Source organism: Mus caroli, chromosome 14, assembly GCF_900094665.2.
Source record: "Mus caroli chromosome 14, CAROLI_EIJ_v1.1, whole genome shotgun sequence".
Lineage (NCBI taxonomy): Eukaryota > Metazoa > Chordata > Mammalia > Rodentia > Muridae > Mus > Mus caroli.
Genome location: NC_034583.1, coordinates 37,071,470 through 37,092,154, shown reverse-complemented (window position 1 = coordinate 37,092,154; position 20,685 = coordinate 37,071,470). Strand labels below are relative to the sequence as shown.

The window sequence follows — 20,685 nt, the reverse complement described above, 5'->3', positions numbered from 1 at the left end:
GTTAATTCTAATTTTCTGTTCCTTATGTCTTTCCTGTCAGTTCCCTTTATATATATATATATATATATATATATATATATATATATATATAAAACAAATGTTCCTCAGTTTTCATCCTGTTTCTTCAATTTCTGTACACATAACTAACAACAATAAAGTCCTACTCCGTCAAAGCAAACACAGCCCTTAATCAAATTCAGAACAAAATAACTGCCTCTCCAGCCTTTGTTTTGGTTAGTTGTAATGGTGGCCCTTCACCTCCCGAGCTGGAAACGTGTGTGCTTTCCTTACAGCTTTCATCTGTGTGGTGATGTGTGTACACACTCTTCATTCTTGATCAGCCTCTTAATCGTAAATCTCCGTGGCTTCCGTCCAGGTCCAAGTCCTGGGCCTATACTTTCACTACTGCCTCCTGATTTTGTGTCCTGTCCTCTGTCTTATTTTCATGACTGGTCTCAGACATTACTCCACATAAGTTTGGGTTGTGAGTGGTCTGGCTGCTCTGACAGTGCACACTTGGTTTAGCACAGTGCCTGTGCTTGTGATTGCTGCTGGTATTCTAGTGTGTTCTTATTGAGTCTCCTTTTGAGAACTGTCAGTGAATTCCCACACAGTGACATCGGCCAAGTGTACCCTGACCTGCAGTAGAGGATAAAGACATTTCTTTAATGGGACACTTCTTTTTGTCAAAGCAAGGTTCTGTTAATAACAGGAAAGGAGTTGATGGACTAGGGTTAGGAGACCAGCAGAGCTGCCACACTATGTGGACTGCCATACTGTGTGAGCTGCCACACTGTGCCCAGGCACTGAATTGCTGTCATGGACCCAGTTTACGTTCACTCTTTCTGCTAAGTCCCCACTCTGCCCCTGAGCTTCACTCTCAGCCTCTGCTTTTTGTTTTTTGGGTTTTTTTTTTGTTTTTTTTTTTTTTTTTCATGGCTGTTTATCTCGCCTTAAGCTTTCCCTTCCTGTTTTCCTTCCCGACCACCTGATTCTTAAGTAAAATGTAGTTAAATATAAACTTGCAGGAGATGAAACATCACAAGTTGTAGAAACCCGGTCCTTCCTGTGGTTTCCTCAGGTGTGCGAGTGAGCAGTGACAGCATAAGTCAGAAAAAATGAGACACAGAATTTAACCTGGAGACAGGCAGTGATGTTTAATTCTCCTTGTCTGACCCCGTGATGCATAGTTTGACCCTTACATGTAATCTGTTAAAGGTGACTTGTGTCGAAGGAGCAGCGTCCAGATACTGTGGGGAAGAAGAGGGTCTGAGGAAAGCGTATTTATTCAGGTAAGTTCTCTTTGGAGTGAGATTGTTACTAACGCGAGGTGATTGCTTTAGACTACTTAAAAGTATTTAAGAAATCACTGGGTCAGAATGATGCGGCCTTTAGTGGGGTCTTGGGAAGTTTAGTAGAAACTCCAAGGAGTAGACTTGCCATTTTGATTTCTTTACAAGAGCTGGGGACTTGAGTAATCCCTGAGACGCTTACATCAATTCCTACTCAGACTGTCTAGTGAGAAGTGCAGAGCACAGTGTTGTGAGTGGCTCTGCTAGCTCCGTATTGGGAATCCTTTTCCTCGGAAGGATTTGCTAGTGTCTTAGTGTTGATTCCTCTCCCCTTGAGTCTGTCATCTTCAGAGGCGTTTCATACACTCGCACACCCTGGATGTGCCCTAGGAACTCCTCAGGAAACTTTTCTCTCACCTGTTTGTTTTTTTCCCAAGCCAGTTTGGCAATCTCTGTGACAGGAAGATGTTATTGGGAGGTCTCTTTTGGGTTTGTTTCCCAGTTTTTGTCAAGTATAGGTTCTAAATTTTTCAGAATGAACATACTTATTTGAGTGCATACACAGTATATATTTGAATATATTATGTACCAGCATTCTGGTAGGTATACAGGGTTCACAGATAAGAAACAGGCTTTATCATAAAGAATTTAAAAGTGTTAGATCTCCGAGGAACTTGGAGTGTAATTAGATACTTGTGTAACGTGTTCTTAAAACTCTTTGCAGAGGCAACATACTTCTCAGAGAATTCCCCACGGACATCTTGTTTGACGTGAACGCCATCATTGCTCATGTTCTCTTGTAAGTACAAGGGGCGCTCATTTGCTTGTTTATTGGTGATTTTACTTTTGAGAACCACACTCCTTGGAGGTATTTTAGAGTTTTAACATTAAATTTATACACATAAGTTTCATACAGACCACTGGTTCATCATCTCATATTGAGGACCTAAACTCTCTTCAGGGACAAGGAACACAGGAGTACACACTCTGTATGAAAGTCGTTTTCCTAACTGGACCCAGTGAGTGATCATAATTTGCCTTTGGTTTACTTGTGCAACGAGTGTTTCCTAGATGCCTTAGTCTGTCTGGGCTGCTAAAATGAAATGCACAAATGAGGTGGCATAGAAAATGGAATTTACTTTTCACAGTTTTGGAGGCTGAAAGTCCAGACTACTGGCAGGTTTGGTGTCAGATGAGAACTTGCTCTTCACAGAAGGGTGTGTTCTCCTCATGGCCTTTTGTAGCAGGAGAAACCTGAGTATCTGAGGTTTCTTTTATGAGACTCCACTAGAGAAGACTGCTTGGACATGGATTTAAGCCAATGGAAGGTCTGTATTAGTTGGCCAGAGACTATATTGGATATTCAGGAACCCAGTATAGCATTGAGCCTTTCTCAGGGTAAGCTTTTAAGCACAAAACAAACAGACAAAAAACCAAATCGTGTTCTGGGTTGATATACTTCAGTTAACAAGAACGGTTAGCCAGAAGCAGAACTACAGAAGTCCAAAAGCCAGGCTGGTACATTTAGAGACCTTCCCAGAACTATGGACTTTGATGGATTAGGTCTTCGTTTTCATTTGGGCTGGTGGTACTGTCTGCTGAGTTTCTTGGCTTGAATGGTACTGCTGTGATGGAATCAGCTGTGTTGAGGCCTGAGGGTCTGTTACAAGGCTATTAATCTCATTCATGATGGGTCTACTTTCATGATTAATCGTCTCTCAAAGTCCCACCTCTGAGAACTACCACTTAGGGGTGGATGGCAGTATGTGTGTGTCAGAGGTCCTCACACCCTGCTGTAGGTGGTTGCAGTTAGATGCTCAGCTTTGCTATTTTTTTGGGGATTTTTAAAGTACTCTGTTTTCTTCTCACACTGGCTTGGTTTTTTCCCAGAGTTTACAGTTGTGTGCCTGCTTGGTTAGCACTGACAGAGTCTGATGGGAGTGTTTGCTGGGGATGCTTCTCAGTTCTCTGTGTGGAACTTCCTTCCAGGCCTGGGATTCAAGTTTACCTGGGCTCTGTTCTGTGCCTCAATAAAAATATGATTTATTTATTTATTTATTTTACTTAATTTTTTTTTTTTTTTTGCCACAAGGCTAGAAAATATGACGTTTACATGGTAAGAGTAGGTATTTACTAAGTAGGCTTCCTGAAGAAAGTGGCAGATGGCATAAATCTTCGAGAGTAAGTGTCTGGTGAAGAAGAAAGCAGGGAAATACGTGATGGACGTGCAGTCGGAGTAGTCTGGAGTACAACGTGTGAAGTAGAGTTCTGGGGCAGGCAAAGGAGAACGTGATCAGTGTTTCGATTCTGTGATCTTCAGTGCTGAGTGCTGCTTTGCATAAACACGAAGCACAAAATGGCAGAAGGATGCTTAGGGACATTCTAGAAATCACTAGAAATTTTTTCATAGTCACAAGCTAAAATTCATTTAGTGATACTTTGGTTTTTTTTTGTTGTTGTTTTTGAGACAGGGTTTCTCTGTGTAGCACTGGCTGTCCTGGAACTCACTCTATAGACCAGGCTGGCCTTGAACTCAGAAATTGGCCTGCCTCTGCCTCCCGTGTGCTGGGATTAAAGGCGTGCACCACCATTGCTCTGCTAGTGATGTGAAACTTTTTTTAAAAAGTGAAACTTAGCAACCCAAGCAGTATTTTTTTAATTGATCATTTTTATACAGTTTCTTCCAAGGATATGCTAATTTGATATATGCTGAGGAATGACAGTGGAAATATATTAGAAGCCTTTGTTTTCCATGGTCAAACTATGTTTCTGTAAGAGCAAAACTTCATATGTTCAATAAAACACTGCATAGCCTTGAGTGAGCTCTGGGTGGTTCAGGTGGCATGCGTGGGCACCGTAGGCTGGTGGGCTGACAGTGTCAGTGCAGAGTGTGTTCTGAACTAAGGCTGCAGTGAAATGGGGAACACTTCCAGAGACACCTGGGTTTATTGTGTGTTTGGTTCTGAATTCTTGTTGGCTTTCAGAAACGTTTTATTATTGGCAAAGTTTTCATGACCTTCATATTCCAGTACCCAAGCACGTATCCACAGTTGAAGAGCTAGCTTGTTTTAGACTAGCTCTGCTTAGTATGTACAGCGGTATTCAGTGCCTGTTTTTTTTTTTCGAGATTAGAATTTAGTTACATTTCTCCCTTCCCTTTTCCTCTCCCATATATCCCATAATCTCCTCCATATTCATGGTCTCCCCCTTCTTACTGTTATTACATGCATATATATATTTATATATACATATGTATTCCTAAATATGACTTGTTGGGTCCATATAATGTCACTCAGATGTAAATCTGCATTTTTGAGGCCTCCTTATCTCACACTGTGGCTAAGGTATTTTGTAGGTGCTTCTGCTAAGAAGTTGAAGTCAATGGTCCTTGGTAAAAGCTGGGGGGGGGGGATTGTTGTTGTTGTTTTTAACATTTTGAGTTACTCCTAGCACTTCCCATTACCTCTGCTTCCCTGGCCTGTAGAAGAGGCAATGAGGAGCCCTTTGGGAGAAGATTGCTTGTATCTGCACCATGTGTACTTGGCTGTTGATTGTTAGAAAGAATTATGAATATTGTAGAATTGGTGATTTATTTACTTTATGTCACAGTAGGTAAATAAAATATTTTTCTTATTCTCTCACTCGCTTACCAGTGTGTAGAGATTGGAGCCAGAGCAAAATTTACTTACATAAGTTTTTACCACTGAGTATCCAGCCCTAATTTAATTCTGTTACGACTTTTAGGCTGGCTTATTATCCTGATGAACCAGCGCCTCACGTGGTTAGTTTTAGCACACGTAGACACTACTCTGTGGCCTTCATATAATGTAGGGAAGTAGAGCAGAGAAGTGATTTTTCTTTTTAATGTGTAGAATATGAAAATAACAGTTAGTTACAGTAATAGTCAGCAAACTACAGTCTTAGTGTAATGCTTGATTTCTTTTTTTTTTTCCTGCCCACCTCATCATTCTGCTGATGGGCAAGGAAGAAGAGCCATTTACAGATGGTGCCACTCCTTTCACAGTCACTGCAGCAGAGGACAGCTAGGCAATGTGAACATAGCTCATCTGGGGGACATTGAGGGCAAAAGCATTGAAGAAAAGAGAGGAAAGAAAGCTGAGAAGTGGAAATCAGAGAGGCTATTCCTTCACTCTTGCTTTGAAAATAATAAAAAGACTCGTAGAACACGGTAGTGCGTACATTTCCAATAATATTTAAATATTGAGTAACTACAACAAATATGATGGCAGTGCCTTGCAGGTTGTCATGAGAAAGGGCGTGCTGTTTCCATTTGTCATTCTGTTTTTGTGGCTAAAACTTTCCCTCAGTCTGCAGTACCCAGTGCTCAGCAGGCAGGTCTGCCACACACTTTATAGCTGCACAGTGCTCACAGTGGAACTACTGCTTACTGTCTTCTGACCACTCTTCTACTGTGTTTTAGACTTGACTTCTAGGCCACTTCTCTCATGTAAAGGAAGCAGAATTGCAGGATTTCTTTTGAAATTCATCACTGTGGTCTTCTGAAGAATATGTGGTCAAATTTATCTTTTCTCTCTCTCTTTTTTTTTTTTTTGTGACTTTGGGCTTTAAGTTGAACAATGGTCTGCAGTATGCCACTGTTATAAAGAAATCCATCCATCCTGAGGTTTTCAGTTGATAAAGCCATTTAATAGCTTTAAACACTGAAAGCTTGACTGAGCCGATAGTGCAGAGTTTTCATGTCTTCCCTCTCCATGAATGGTTTTCCTAACAGCACTTGTGATGTTATGACAGTGATATAATTGGCGAACCCATAGTTACTAAACACAGGTGTTCACTCTGTGTTCCCACCACTGCTGTGTCACACATATGTGCCATTACTCCAAAAGTCTGTCCCCCTTCACCACTGATACTTTTTAAAGAATTTTTATTCTCTCATATATTACATCTCAACTGCAGTTCTCTCTCCCTCCCCTCCCTCCAGACTCTCTCCTCTACCTTCCCTCTCTCCCAGGTCCTCCCTTCCCCGTCTTCTCAGCAAGAGCAGGCTTCCTAGGGACTTTAACCAAACACATAACAAGCTGCAGTAAGACCAGGCACATACCATCGCATCAAGGCTGGACAAGGCAATGCAGTAGGAATAATAGGATCCCACCAGCAGGCAAAAGAGACAGACAGCTTACCCCCACCCTTAGCTCTGCTTCTACTGTTAGGAATCCCACAAGAACATCAAGCTACTCAGCCATAATATACATACAGAGCACCTAGGTCAGACCTCTATAGGCTCTCTGATCTCTGTGAGTCTTCATGGTTTCCTGTCAGCTGATCCTGTGGACCATGTTCTTGTGGTATCTCTGACTCCTGTGGTTCCTCCAATGGTTCCTCCTCTCTCTATAGGATTCCCTGAGCTCTGCTAATGTTGGCTCTAGGACTCTGCATCTGCTTCCATCAGCTGCTGGATGAAGTCTCTCTGGTCTCTGGAATACTCTGCAGGAAGGACAAACTGTAGGTTGAAGGGTTTGTGTCTTGTTTGGTGTCCCAATCCTTCCATGTGAGGCCTTGTCTGGTTACAGAAGACGGCTGGTTTAGGCTCCGTATCCCCCATCAATGGCTAGGTTTACTCTCATAGATGCCATAGTTTCCATTGTACCAGGTTTATAACTGATACTGCCCCTGCAACTTTGCCCATTGCACAATGTCATGTGATGAAGCCACACCACATGCAGCTTTTCCATATTAGCTGCTTTCACTGAAGCAATTGTAAATGGTCACAGGTTTTCATGGTTTGATGGCACACCCTTTTTATCACTGAATAGTATCTGTGGTGTGGACGTTCCCATTCACCCCTTCACCTGTAAGCATGTTAGTTCCTCCCAAGTTTTGATAATTATGAATAACACTGCTATAAACATTGATATGTAGGTTTTTGTTGTGGAAATGTGTTCATCCCTTTGTTTATAAATACATAAGAGTAAGACTTGTGTATCATAATAATTAAATTTGTAAGAAAGCTTAGCTCCTGTCCTGAGTGGCCATGCTGTTTACAATGAGAGAATTCCTGAATGTCTGGTTTTGTTTGTTTGTTTGTTTGTTTGTTTTTTGCCAGCGTTTGATGTTGTGTGTAGTGGCATTTCATTGTGAACATCTTTTTAGATGCTGGCTGGCCATCTGTTACTTGGTGTGCTGTCCAAATAGTTTACCCACTTTTAATAGGGTTGTTTTATGTTTAGATTGAGGTGTTTTATCAGATACATATTTTGTTAGATACTTTTAGTTTGTGGCTTTTCCACTCTTAATAATTTTTTTCCCTCAGAGCCCAGCTATTTTTTAATAGTGAAGTTGAAACTACCAATATCTTTAATAGATTAAACATTTGATACTGTATTTTAAAACCAGTTAGCAATCCAGGGTCACCAAGTTTTTGTTTCCTTTTGGAGATAGGGTGTTATACATTCCTGGCTGGCCTCAAACTTACGATGTAGCCAAGGATAACCTTGAACTACTACTGATCCTCTTGCCTGTCCTGGCATTAGAGACAGTAGCACCACGTATAGACTATATAAGGTATAGACCATGTGTTTCGTGTTTTTGAGTATGGATAGCCAATTTTCCATACTTTTGTGAAAAAGGCTATACTTTCTCTATTGAATTCCCTGTGCTCCTTTGTCAGAGGTCAGTATACTGTGTTTGTGTGGGTAAGTTTCTTCTATTGTTGTTTCTGTTTTGTATTTAAGAGTAAATATATTTAAAAAATTATGTTATATATTTATAAATTATACATTATAAAGACATAAATACACAATTTTAAGTATAAAATATTTAAGATTAAAATCTGTTTAACATGGTCAATGGTATGATCCAGGGGGCTACCTAAATGTCTCAACACAACCAAAGTAATAGATTTTTGTTCAGTATTTGAGGTGTCATGGTTACATAGAACTCTTCTATGTATTGAGCTCTATTTCTGTGTGATGTCTCATGGCTTCTCTGTAAACCAGTACCACTGCTTTAATTTATTGAGTTTGTAATCTATCTGAACAGTTTAGGCCTTTGTATGTTTTTGTTTTCAAAATTGAATGCTTATTTTATTTTCATATCCCATCTAAAATGAGCTTTTACAGTTTCTCCCCTTCCCCAAGCCTTTCTAAATTCTGCTAGTGTTAAGTTTGTTATTTTAGAGACAGTTGACATCTTAAGAATGAATCCTCGAGTTCTCTCTCTCTCTTTTTTGGTTTTTTCGAGACAGGGTTTCTGGCAGTGTTGGCACACACCTTTAATCCCAGCACCTGGGAGGCAGAGCCAGGCGGATTTCTGAGTTCGAGGTCAGCCTGGTCTACAAAGTGAGTTCCAGGACAGCCCGGGCTATACAGAGAAACCCTGTCTCGAACCCCCCCCCCCCAAAAAAAAAAAAGGATGTTTTCCCATTTGTTAAAGTATTGTCAATGTACACCAGTAATGGTTTTTTTTTTTTTTTAATTAATTTATTTACATTTCAAGTGTTATTCCCTTACCAGATTTCTACCCCTCCTGGAAACTCCCTACCCCATACCTCTTCCCCTGGCTTCTCTGAGGGTGTTCCTCCACCAGCCCACTCACCCCTACCTCCCTGACTTCAATTCCCCTACACTGGGGCATCTATCAAGCCTTCATAGGACCAGGGACCTCTCCTCCCATTGATGTATGACAAGGCCTTTGCTACATATGCAGAGGGAGCCATGTGTACTCCTTGGTGTGTGGCTTAGTCCCTGGGAGCTCCGAGGGGTCTGGGTGGTTAATATTGTTGTTTTCCTATGGGGTTGTAAACCCCTTCAGCTCCTTCAGTCCTTTCTCTAACTCCTCCATTGGGGATCCCACACTCAGTGCAAAGGTTGGCTGCGAGTATCTGACTCTGTATTTGTAAGATTCTGGCAGAGCCTCTCAGGAGACAGCTGTATCAGGCTCCTTTCAGCAAGCATTTCTTAGCATCCACAATAGTGACTGTATCTGGGATAAATCCCCAGGTGGGGCACTCTCGGGGTGGCCTTTCCTTCAGTCTCTGCTCTGCACTTTGTCTCCATATTTGCTCCCGTGACTATTTTGTACTCCTTTCTAAGAAGGACCGAAACACCCACATTAGGTCTTCCTTCTTCCTGAGTTTCATATGGTCTGTGAATTGTATCTTGGCTATTTGGAGCTTTTGAGCTAATATCCACTTATCAGTGAGTGCATACCATTTGTGTTCTTTTGTGATTGGGTTACCTCAGTCAGGATATTTTCTAGTTCTATTCATTTGCCTAAGAAGTTCATTAATTCATTGTTTTTAATAGCTGAGTAGTACTCCATTGTGTAAATGTACCACATTTTCTGTATCCATTCCTCTGTTGAAGGACATCTGGGTTTTTTCCAGCTTCTGGCTATTATAAATAAGGCTGCTATGAACATATAGGAGCATGTGTCCTTGTTATATGTTAGGTATGTTTTGGGTATTTGCCCAGGAGTGGTATAGCTGGGTCCTCAGGTAATACTATGTCCAATTTTCTGAGGAACTGCCAGACTGATTTCTAGAGTGGTTGTACCAGTTTGGAATCCCACCAACAATGGAGGAGTGTTCCTCTTTCTCCACATCCTTGCCAGTATCTTCTGTCTCCTGAGTTTTTGATCTTAGATATTCTGACTCTTGTGAGGTGGAATCTCAAGAGTCCTTTTGATTTGCATTTCTCTGATGACTAAATATGTTGAACATTTCTTTAGGTGCTTCTCAGCCCTTTGAGTTTCCTCAGTTCAGAATTCTCTGTTTAGCTCTGTTCCTCATTTTTAAATACGGTTATTTGGTTCTCTTCTCTGGAGTCTAACTTCTCGAGTTCTTTGTATATATTGGGTATTTGTCCTTTATCAGATTTAGGATTGGTAAAGATGTTTTCCCAATCTGTTGGTTTCTGTCCTATTGACAGTGTCCTTTGCCTTACAGAAGCTTTGCAATTTTATGAGGTCCCATTTGTAGATTCCTGATCTTACAGCACAAGCCATTCTGTTCTGGGATTTTTCCCCTGTGCCCATATGTTCTAGGCTCTTCCCCACTTTCTCCTCTATAAGTTTCAGTGTATCTTGTTTTAGGTGAAGGTCCTTGATCCACTTGGACTTGAGCTTTGTACAAGGAGATAAGAATGGATCAATTTGCATTATTCCACTTGTTGACTGCCAGCTGAACCAGCACCATTTGTTGAAAATGCTCTCTTTTTTCCCACTGGATGGTTTTAGCTTCTTTGTCAAAGATCAAGTGACTGTAGGAGTGTGGGTTCATTTCTGTGTCTTCAATTCTATTCCACTGATCTACCTGTCTCTCGCTGTACCAGTACCATTTAGTTTTTATGTACTACAATTGCTCTGTAGTACAGCTTGAGGTTAGGCATGGTGCTCTTTTATTGTTGAGAATAGTTTTCACTATTGTGGTTTTTTTGTTGTTCCAATGAATTTGAGAATTGCTCTTTCTAACTCTATGAAGAATTGAGTTAGTATTTTGATGGGGATTGCATTGAATCTGTAGATTGTTTTCTGCAAGATGGCCATTTTTACTATATTAATCCTGCTAGTCCATGAGCATGGGAGATCTTTTCATCTTCTGAGGTCTTGCTCTATTTCTTTTTTCAGAGACTTGAAGTTCTTGTCATACAGATCTTTCACTGGTTTGGTTAGAATCACACCAAGATACTTTGTATTGTTTGTGGGTATTGTGAAAGGTGTCTTTCCCTAATTCCTTCTCAGCCTGTTTATCCTTTGAGTATAGGAAGGCTACAGATTTGTTTGAATTAATTTTATATCTGGCCACTTTGCTGAAGTTGTTTATCTGTTTAGGAGTTCTCTGGTGAAATTTTTGGGGTCACTTAATTATACTATCTTATCATCTGCAAATAGTGATATGTTGACTTCTTCCTTTTCAGTATGTATCTCTCTGACCTCCTTTTGTTGTCTAATTGCTGTAGCTAGAACTTCAAGTACTATATTGAATAGATAGGGAGAGAGAGGGCAACCTTGTCTAGGCCCTGATTTTACTGGGATTGCTTCAAGTTTCTCTCCATTTAGTTTGATGTTGGCTACTGGTTTGCTGTATATTGCTTTAACTATGTCTAGGTATGGGCTTTGAATTCCTGATTTTTCCAAGATTTTTAACATGAAGGGATGTTGAGTTTTGTCTAATGCATTTTTAGCATCTAGTGAAATGATCATGTTATTTTCTTTGAGTTTGTTTATGTAATGGATTACATTGATGAATTTCCTTATATTGAACCATCCCTGCATCTCTGGGATGAATCCTACTTGATCATGTTGAATGATCTTTTTGATGTGTTCTTGGATTCTGTTAGTGAGAATTTTATTGAGTATTTTTGCATCGATATTCATAAGGGAAATTGGTCTGAAGTTCTCTTTCTTTGTTGGATCTTTGTGAGATTTTGGTATCAGCATAACTGTGGCTTCATAGAACAAATAGGGTAGTTAGTATTCCTTCTGTTTCTATTTTGTGGAATAGTTTGAAGAGTATTGGTATTAGGTCTGATATTATTCTGGGCTTTTTTTGGTTGGGAGACTTTTAATGACTACTTCTATTTCTTTAGGGGTTATGGCAATGTTTAGGTGGTTTATCTGATTCTGATTAAACATTTTGGTATTTGGTATCTGTTTAGAAAATTGTCCATTTCATCCAGATTTTCCAGTATAAGCTTTTGTAGTAGAATCTGATGATTTTTTGAATTTCCTCAGTTTCTGTTGTTATAGCTCCCTTTTCATTTCTGATTTTGTTAATTTGGATACTGTCTCTGTCCTCTGGTTAGTTTAGCAAAGGGTTTATCTACCTTGTTGATTTTCTCAAAGAACCAGCTCCTGGTTTTGTTAATTCTTTGTATAGTTCTTTTTGTTCCTTCTTGGTTGATTTCAGCACTGAGTTTGATTATTTCCTGCCCTCTACTCCTCTTGGGTGTATTTTCTTCTTTTCATTCTAGAGCTTTCAAATGTTTTATGAAGCTGCTAGTGTACGCTTTCTCCAGTTTCTTTTTGGCGGAACTCAGAGCTATGAGTTTTTCTCTTAGGACTGCTTTCATTGGGTATGTTATACCTTTATTCATAATTTCTTTCTTTATTTCTTCTTTGACCAAGTTATCATTGAGTAGAACATTGTTCAGCTTCCATGCATAGTGGGCTTTCGGTTGTTTCTGTTGCTGTTGAAGACCAGGCTTAATCCACAGTGATCTGTTAGGAGGCATGGGATTATTTCAGTCTTCTTATATCTGTTGAGGTCTGATTTGTGTCTGAGTATATAGTCAGTTTTGAAGAAGCTACCATGAGATGCTGAGAGGAAGGTATATTTTTTTTGTTTTAGGATGAAATGTTCTATAGATATGTGTTAAATCCATTTGGTCCATAACTTCTCTTTGTTTCAGTGTTCTCTGTTTAGTTACGTTTTCATATGTCCATTGATGAGAGAGAGCTGTTGAAGTCTTCCACTATTATTGTGTGAGGTGCAGTGTGTGCTTTGAGCTTTAGTAAAGTTTCTTTTACAAATATAGGTGCCCTTGTATTTGGAGCATAGATGTTCAGAATTGAGAGTTGTTCTTGTTAGATTTTTCTTTTGATGAGTATAAAGTGTCCTTCCTTATCTTTTTTGATGACTTTTGGTTGAAAGCCGATTTTTATCAGATATTAGAATGGCCACCATTGTTTCTTGGGACCACTTGCTTGGAAATTGCTTTCCAGCCCTTTTCTCTGAGGTAGTGTCTGTCTTTGACACTGAGATGCATTTCCTGGATGCAGCAAAATGCTGGGTCCTGCTTACCTATCCAGTCTGTTAGTCCTATGTTTTTTTTATTGGGGGGGGGGTTAGTCCATTGATGTTAAGAAATATTTAGGAATAGTGATTATTGCTTCCTGTTATTTCTGATGTTATTTTTATGTTTGTGTGGGTCTCTTCTTGCTTTTTCTAGGGTGTTATTTTCCTTCTTGTATTGGCATTTTCCAACTATTATCCTTTGTAAGGCTGGATTTGTGGAAAGATATTGTGTAAATTTGTTTCTGTCATGGAATATCTTAGTGTCTCCATCTAATTGAGGGTTTTTCTGGGTATAGTAGTCTGGGCTGGCATTTGTGTTCTCTTAAGGTCTGTATGAGATCTGCCCAGGATCTTCTAGCTTTCATAGTCTCTGGTGAGAAGTGTGGTGTAATTCTGATAGGTCTGCCTTTATATGTTACTTGACCCTTTTCCCTTATTGCTTTTAATATTCTTTCTTTGTTTTGTGCATTTGTTGTTTTGACTATTATGTGACAGGAAGAATTTCTTTTCTGATCCAATCTATTTGGAGTTCTGTATGCTTCTTGTTGATGTTCATGGGCATCTCTTTCTTTAGGATAGGGAAGTTTTCTTCTATAATTTTGTTGAAGATATTTACTGGCCCTTTAAGTTGAGAATCTTCACTCTCTTCTATACCTATTATCCTTAGGTTTGGTCTTCTCATCGTGTCTTAGATTTCCTGGATGTTTTGGGTTAAGAACTTTTTGCATTTTGCATTTTCTTTGACTGTTGTGTCAATGTTTTCTATGGTATCTTCTGCACCTGAGATTCTCTCTTCTATCTTTTGTATTCTGTTGGTGATGCTTGCATCTATGGCTCCTAACTTTTTTTGTAGGTTTTCTATCTCCAGGATTGTTTCCATTTGTGATCTCTTTATTGTTTCTATTTCCATTTTTAGATCCTGGATGGTTTTATTCAATTCCTTCACCTGTTTGATTGTGTTTTCCTGTAATTCTTTAAGGGATTTTTGTGTTTCCTCTTTAAGGACTTCTAGATGGTTACCTGCATTCTCTTTATTCAAGGGAGTTATGTATGTCCTTTTTAAAGTCCTCTATTATCATCTTGAGATGTGATTTTAAATCAGAGTTGTGAGTGCCCGACTCACCAGCAAAGCAGACGCCACAACAGGATCCTTCTGCACACGTTTATTGGGAGAGCTTGATTGCAGAGGTGAAAAGACCCTGAGCCCAGAACTGGTGCTGCTTATATAGGCCTAGGAGAGGCGTGTCTCACACACGGATTGGTTATGCATTCTACCTCATTTGCATGTCTCACATCTGATTGGTTATACTCTCAGTATCATACCTCATTTACATGTCTCTCATCTGATTGGTTATACTCTCAGCACCTCACAGAACCTCATTATCATACCTCATTTACATGTCTCTCATCCGATTGGTTATACTCTCAGCACCTCACAGAACGTCATTATCATGCCCGGGCCAGGCAGTGACTTGGCAAAAAACTTTTTTACATATGTACACATTGGTTGTTTACCCAACCTTATGCGTGGTGGCCAGCAGTAGCCAGCACCACCTTGTAATGGCATATGTGGCTTCCCACACAGAGTGTTGCTTTTCTGGTGTGTTAACATACCCAGGGCTTGCTCTGTTGGGAGAACTGGGTTCTGATGCTGCCAGGTAGCCTTGGTTTCTGTTGCTCATGTTTTTGCCCTAGCTTCTTGCTGTCTGGTTATCTCTGGTGTTAGCTGGTCTTGCTGTTCTGACTGTGCTTTTGTCCCTCCTGCAAGCCTGTGTGTCAGTACTCCTGGGAGACCATTTCTCTCCTGGAGGAATTTGGGTATGAAGAGCTGTGGTATAGGGTCTGCTTCGTAGTGTAGACAGAAACCAGAATGATCTGGTCCCCAGTTGTTCCTTGATTCCTGTGTCCTGATGGCTCTGGTTGGGTCCCTCTTGGGCCAAGAATTTGAAGAGAAGTGATGGTCTTAGCTGTGCTTGCAGGTGTGTCACTACTCCTGGCAGACCAGCTCTCTCCTGGTATTTGTGTATGTAGCACTGTGGCACAGGATCAGCTCTGGGAACAGATGGAAGAAGGCTCCTGTCCCAGACCGTTCCTCAGTTCCTGTGTCCTGAGGGTGTTGGGCGGGTTCCTCAGAGCAGAAGTGGTGGTCTTACTTGTGCTCTCAGGCTTGTCTGCACTCCTGGGAGGCTAGCGCTCTCCTGTTGCTATTTGGGTATGGAGCCCTGTGGCAGAGGATCAGCTCTGGGCCAGACTGAAACCGGAAGGCTGGTGTTTTTGTTTTAAAATGACATTTCTTCTTTTGAAGAGCACTTTTAGTTTCCTAGCAAAAAGATGAGGGAAGCACGAGCTGCCATTCCTCCCCAGCTCCCAAACATGCATAAATTCTGCCTTTCCCACCAGTGTTGCATCATCTGTTACAGTGAATCAGTGTGTAATAATACATCTCTTTTCTTTTGGGCATCTGACACAGGGCCTTGTATAGGCAAATTCTGAGGTGTACTCCAGCCCTCCTGACAAATCATAGTCACCAAAAGTCCACAGTTACAAAAGGATTCATTCTCCATGTTGTGTATTCTGTGGGTCTTAACAAATGTATAAAGAATTGAATCAGTCATTATAGTATCACACAGAGCTCTTTCATTGACCTAAAACATCTGCCCCCACCACGAGACCACTGATCTTTTTTGTCTTCATAGTTTTGCTCTTTGACCATAAAGGAATTTTTATTTTAAAAACAGCTGAAAATGAATTAGGTTATACCCACTAATAAAGCAGGATGGTTTCATTAATGCTAACAATAATTACTGCTAGATGGAGCAGCAAATATTCTGACTCTGTGCATTAGTATTACATAAAGCTATTAACACACACAAATGGTCTTTATAATCCTATTCTCCACAGCTGAGCAATTTCCCTCCACTGGTTTATATCCTGTTCTTTGTTTAAAGATATTTTTATTTACTGTTTGATACATTTATTTACAAGATGTGTATATCATGTATAAAATATATGTAATCACATCATTTTACCACTTTATTAGTGTTTAATATCTTTATAAGAGGTATGTGTATATATCATATATATCATCTATACGTACATATATATAGTCATATTGTTCTTCTAACCAAGCATTTTGTTAGACAGAATATAAACAACCCAAAATTTATTGACCATTTTTCCACTTACAAAAATATTTTTAATAGTTTATTCTGATTACAGTTTCTCTTCCCTCATCTTCTTCCATGTCCTCCCCAACTCTCCACCTATCCAACTCCACACCTTTTTTCTCTATATATTTATAAAACAGGCAAATAAAAACCACATAAGAATAGATAAAAACAAACAGAAAAAAAAGATTAAAAAAAGCTTGAGAAGCACATAAATATATGTGTGTGCGAACACACACACACACACACACACACACACACACATGAATACAGAGAAATCCCATAACAACACAAAATCTATAACCATAATATACAAGCAAAAGACCAGAGTGGTGGTTTGAATAACTTCTCGAGTTCTTTGTATATATTGGGTATTTGTCCTTTATCAGATTTAGGATTGGTAAAGATGTTTTCCCAATCTGTTGGTTTCTGTCCTATTGACAGTGTCCTTTGCCTTACAGAAGCTTTGCAATTTTATGAGGTCCCATTTGTAGATTCCTGATCTTACAGCACAAGCCATTCTGTTCTGGGATTTTTCCCCTGTGCCCATATGTTCTAGGCTCTTCCCCACTTTCTCCTCTATAAGTTTCAGTGTATCTTGTTTTAGGTGAAGGTCCTTGATCCACTTGGACTTGAGCTTTGTACAAGGAGATAAGAATGGATCAATTTGCATTATTCCACTTGTTGACTGCCAGCTGAACCAGCACCATTTGTTGAAAATGCTCTCTTTTTTCCCACTGGATGGTTTTAGCTTCTTTGTCAAAGATCAAGTGACTGTAGGAGTGTGGGTTCATTTCTGTGTCTTCAATTCTATTCCACTGATCTACCTGTCTCTCGCTGTACCAGTACCATTTAGTTTTTCTTGCTTTTTCTAGGGTGTTATTTTCCTTCTTGTATTGGCATTTTCAAACAGTGTTTCATGACTGCCTTTGAAGCGTTACTTCCACCACCTCTCCTGGTTGTTTGTATCACTTGCTCTTGATCCAGACTGTCAAGCAAGTGGTTGCAGGTGAAATGGCCAAGCCTTGTAGCTGGGAGCCTAGAAAAGGAAGATTGTGATATTATCAACATTTTGGTAGAAACTTAGTCTGGGTTCACCATGACAAAATTCTAAGCTAAGGATTTACATGAGATTCTTGGAAGTGTACTGGATAACACTCAGTTGACTTTGAAATGGGATGTTAGCCTAAAGGTGTAGATCTGGGTTGCTCCTGCCCCATCATTAGCTAGCATCCTTTCTCCATTTGGCTTCCCATTTGTAAGAGTGTCAGTGATGGCTGGGTGTGGTGGTAAATGCTTGTAATGTAAGCATTTGAGACTGAGGCAAGAGGATCTCTTCAGGTTTGAGGCCAGCCTGGGCTAACTAGCAAGATCCTTTTTCCCTAGACCCCCAAATAGTGGGCTATAGCATCAGAAAGTCCATCCATTACTGTCAGGAGTCCTGGATTTGAATCTCAGCTGTAGCAGCAACTAGCAAAATGATGTGGAGCCACTGGACTTCCTGTGTCGAGCTACAGTGTTTCAGTAGCATTGTTAAGGATGTATGTGGAGCATGCAAAATACCCAGCACAGCGAATACTGCTTAGCAAACACTCTTAAAAACAAAACAAGAGGCTACCCTGGGGACTATAGATCAAGTTCTTCTACTTCATAAATCTTTAATACATAGTCAAATATTTAAGCTAGCATAAGTTGGAATGGCACTTTCAGAGTAACTACCAAGTCAAAATATTCTTGTGACATAAGGCATCAGTTGACCTTTTCAGCAGCAGTTTCTCATGAACAAGTTCCCAGAGGCCATGTGACACGCAGCACTACAACACATTGCATGTGGAAGCAGATTTGGCTTCATGTTACAGAGATTTGCAGAAATGTAAATCAGTGCCACTGGTTTTTCTGAAAAGATTTTTTTTTTGATAAAAAGGTATGCTAATATGCAGTGGTATTCTTATTTTCTAAAAATAAGGATTTTTAAGTTTCCCTTTTCCATTTTTGGCAACTATAGAATGGATAACATATGTAAACAAATTGGAGATAAGTAACTGTTAAGCTTATAAAAGAGTCTCAATCCCAAAAGGTTGGAGAAGAGCCATTTAAGGGAAAGTGTTTTTCTGTGAGAGAAAGCTGTATTTGAATATGTAATTGTGAGTATTTGAACCTTTACTTAAGTATGTGGGCCTGGGAAAACAGCCCCAAATCTTTAAATAGCTTAATAAAAATATGTTATGTACATGGAGATTAAATGAAAACATGGGAACAGCTTACTTAGAAATAGACAACAAAATACGAGGATCATTTGGTTGACAAAATGGTACTTGTTAGTAAGTTGGACATGGTAGCTCATACATGAATCCATATTTGAGAGGCAGGGAGAGGTAGAGGGGTTGCTGCAATCTCAAGGCCCACTTGGGCTTCATAGTAACGTAGGTCTGGACCAACCTAAACAACAGAGTAAGACCTTGTCTTCATAAGACAAAGAAGAAATATGCTCAGCTAATTGTGATGAAGTAAAGAGGTCACCGTTGTAGACAGGACAGCATCTGCCTTGTGTTCTGTCCATGTATTTATGAGTAAACTCTACGGTATTGTTTCCTTGCTCTTTTTCTTTCTGTGTGGTCCAGGCTTTCCTTGAACTCATGATTCTCTTGCCACCACTGGGGTTACAGATGAGTGTGTCATGCCTGGCTCTCTCCCACCATTGAATTTCCATTTCTCAGAGTGAAGCACCCTGGTGATTTCATTATTTCAATCAATGTTTGATTACCTTCTATGTACTGTACTCTATTTTATGCTTACTGCAGGTACACTGATAAAATATCAGGGTGCTTGTCTTAGGGAGACAGTGTTTAGTGGGAGTGAGGAATTAATAAGGGAATGGAGTAGAGTATAGATATAGATGATTTCAGATTAAAGTATGTGTCATGAAGGAATCACATAATGAATTAAGAAGGAAAAGCTACAGGCTTATTGACACGGGAAATGATGGTAAAGGATCAGGTGTCTCAGATGGAGCAGAGGCGGAGCTCCCAACAGAGGCTCTGAGTTGTGCCTGCATTGTGTCAGACTGAGCACGGGGCGACACTGTGAAGTTAGCACGGTAGATAATGTTTAGGTCATGAAAGGCTTAGGGACTCTTAGACAGAAGCCCACAGCTATGATGTGCAGACAGCTCACCTACATCCAAGCCTGAGCGACCTGTAAGGGATTAGAGGAGGATGTGAGTGAATGTGGTTTAACTCTGCAGAGGTGGTTGTGATGAAGAAGTTCTTATGCGCGTCCTGGTCAGTTTTCAAGGACGGACAATAACGTAGAGATCAGTTTTACTGTAGTAAATGAGAATGATTGTGCTCTCACTGCTCACAGCTTATTCAGAGGAGTTACTCTTTAAAAAGAAAGTCCGTGATAAAGTTTTCACTGTTTTTCCTGTGTTTATTTTAGTGCTCTGCTTTTTAATGAAGTAAAATATATTACCACCCTGGAAGACCTTCACACCATAGAAAACTCTCTGAAAGGAAAATCAAATATGATATTCTCATATGTAGAAGCCATCGGAACACCAGGTATGGTGAGCTTGCTTGGTCTTCGCTGTGTGTGGACTTGTGTGACTGCATTGCAGTGCCTTAGATGGTATAAAGTTTCCCCACTGTTGCACCTCCTCTAAGTGAGCAGCACAGTGGAGTGGTGCTCTAGAACCCAGTGTTCCAGGTTAGTCCTCCCGGCTCACCGGCTGCTGAGAGTGTGACTTGGACAAGTTACTTAACCTCCCTTTCCAGTCTCTGGATGGGAAAACCTGTGGAGGGCTAAAAAAGCCTCGGGCGAATGTGTAAAGGGCAGATGAAGTCCTGAGTGAGGACAGAGCCATGTCCAAGTCCCTGGTGTCTTAGACCCATAGGAGTGCTAAAGCCTTCCTCCAGGAAAATGGCAAAGCCTTACTCTCACCCAAGAATGAGTCTATACCACACTGAACAGTGTATGCAAAAGCTAGCCTGCTGCTTCCTCCTCCCAGAGGACTGTAACCTGAGACTGATTCCCAACAATACCATCTCCACGCCTTACTGTTTTGTTAGGTGCACTCCATCAGAGTGAACACACACACACACACACACATGCTTGTGCATGTGCATCTGTGTCTGTGTGTGTGTGTGTTTGTGTGTCGGTGCATGCGTGTGTGCATGCATGTGTAGAGCTCAGAGGTGAATATCAGTGGTTTCTTCAGTCATTCTCTATTTATTTCTTTAGACAAGGTCTCTTGCTGAATCTGTAGCTTGCCAATTTGGCTAGTCTACCGAGCTTGCCCTGGAGGATTCCTGCCTACTGAGCACTGACATTATGGTTCTGCCTGCCTTCTAAGTGTGTTCTGAGGATTCCAAACTCAGATTCTTACACTTGGCTCCAAGTGTTTGACTGGTCCATCTCCCTACCCAATTCTCTGTTTTTTTTTTTTAATTTT

At 40.3% G+C, this 20,685-nt stretch overlaps 1 protein-coding gene across 3 annotated transcripts in view; it reads left to right on the top strand.

Annotated features, from left to right (window-relative positions):
- Txndc16 (thioredoxin domain containing 16) overlaps positions 1-20,685 on the top strand; it is an 84,601-nt gene that overhangs the window by 12,280 nt on the left and 51,636 nt on the right. For 2 of the 3 annotated variants that reach the window (XM_029469057.1, XM_021181560.2), the window contains exons 5-7: positions 1,219-1,292; positions 2,017-2,091; positions 19,674-19,795. In XM_029469057.1, the coding sequence (XP_029324917.1) occupies positions 1,219-1,292; positions 2,017-2,091; positions 19,674-19,795 (271 nt within the window). Of the gene's footprint in view, positions 1-1,218; positions 1,293-2,013; positions 2,092-6,668; positions 6,777-19,673; positions 19,796-20,685 lie in introns of those variants that run through there. The other variant, XM_029469058.1, reaches the window with a different exon arrangement.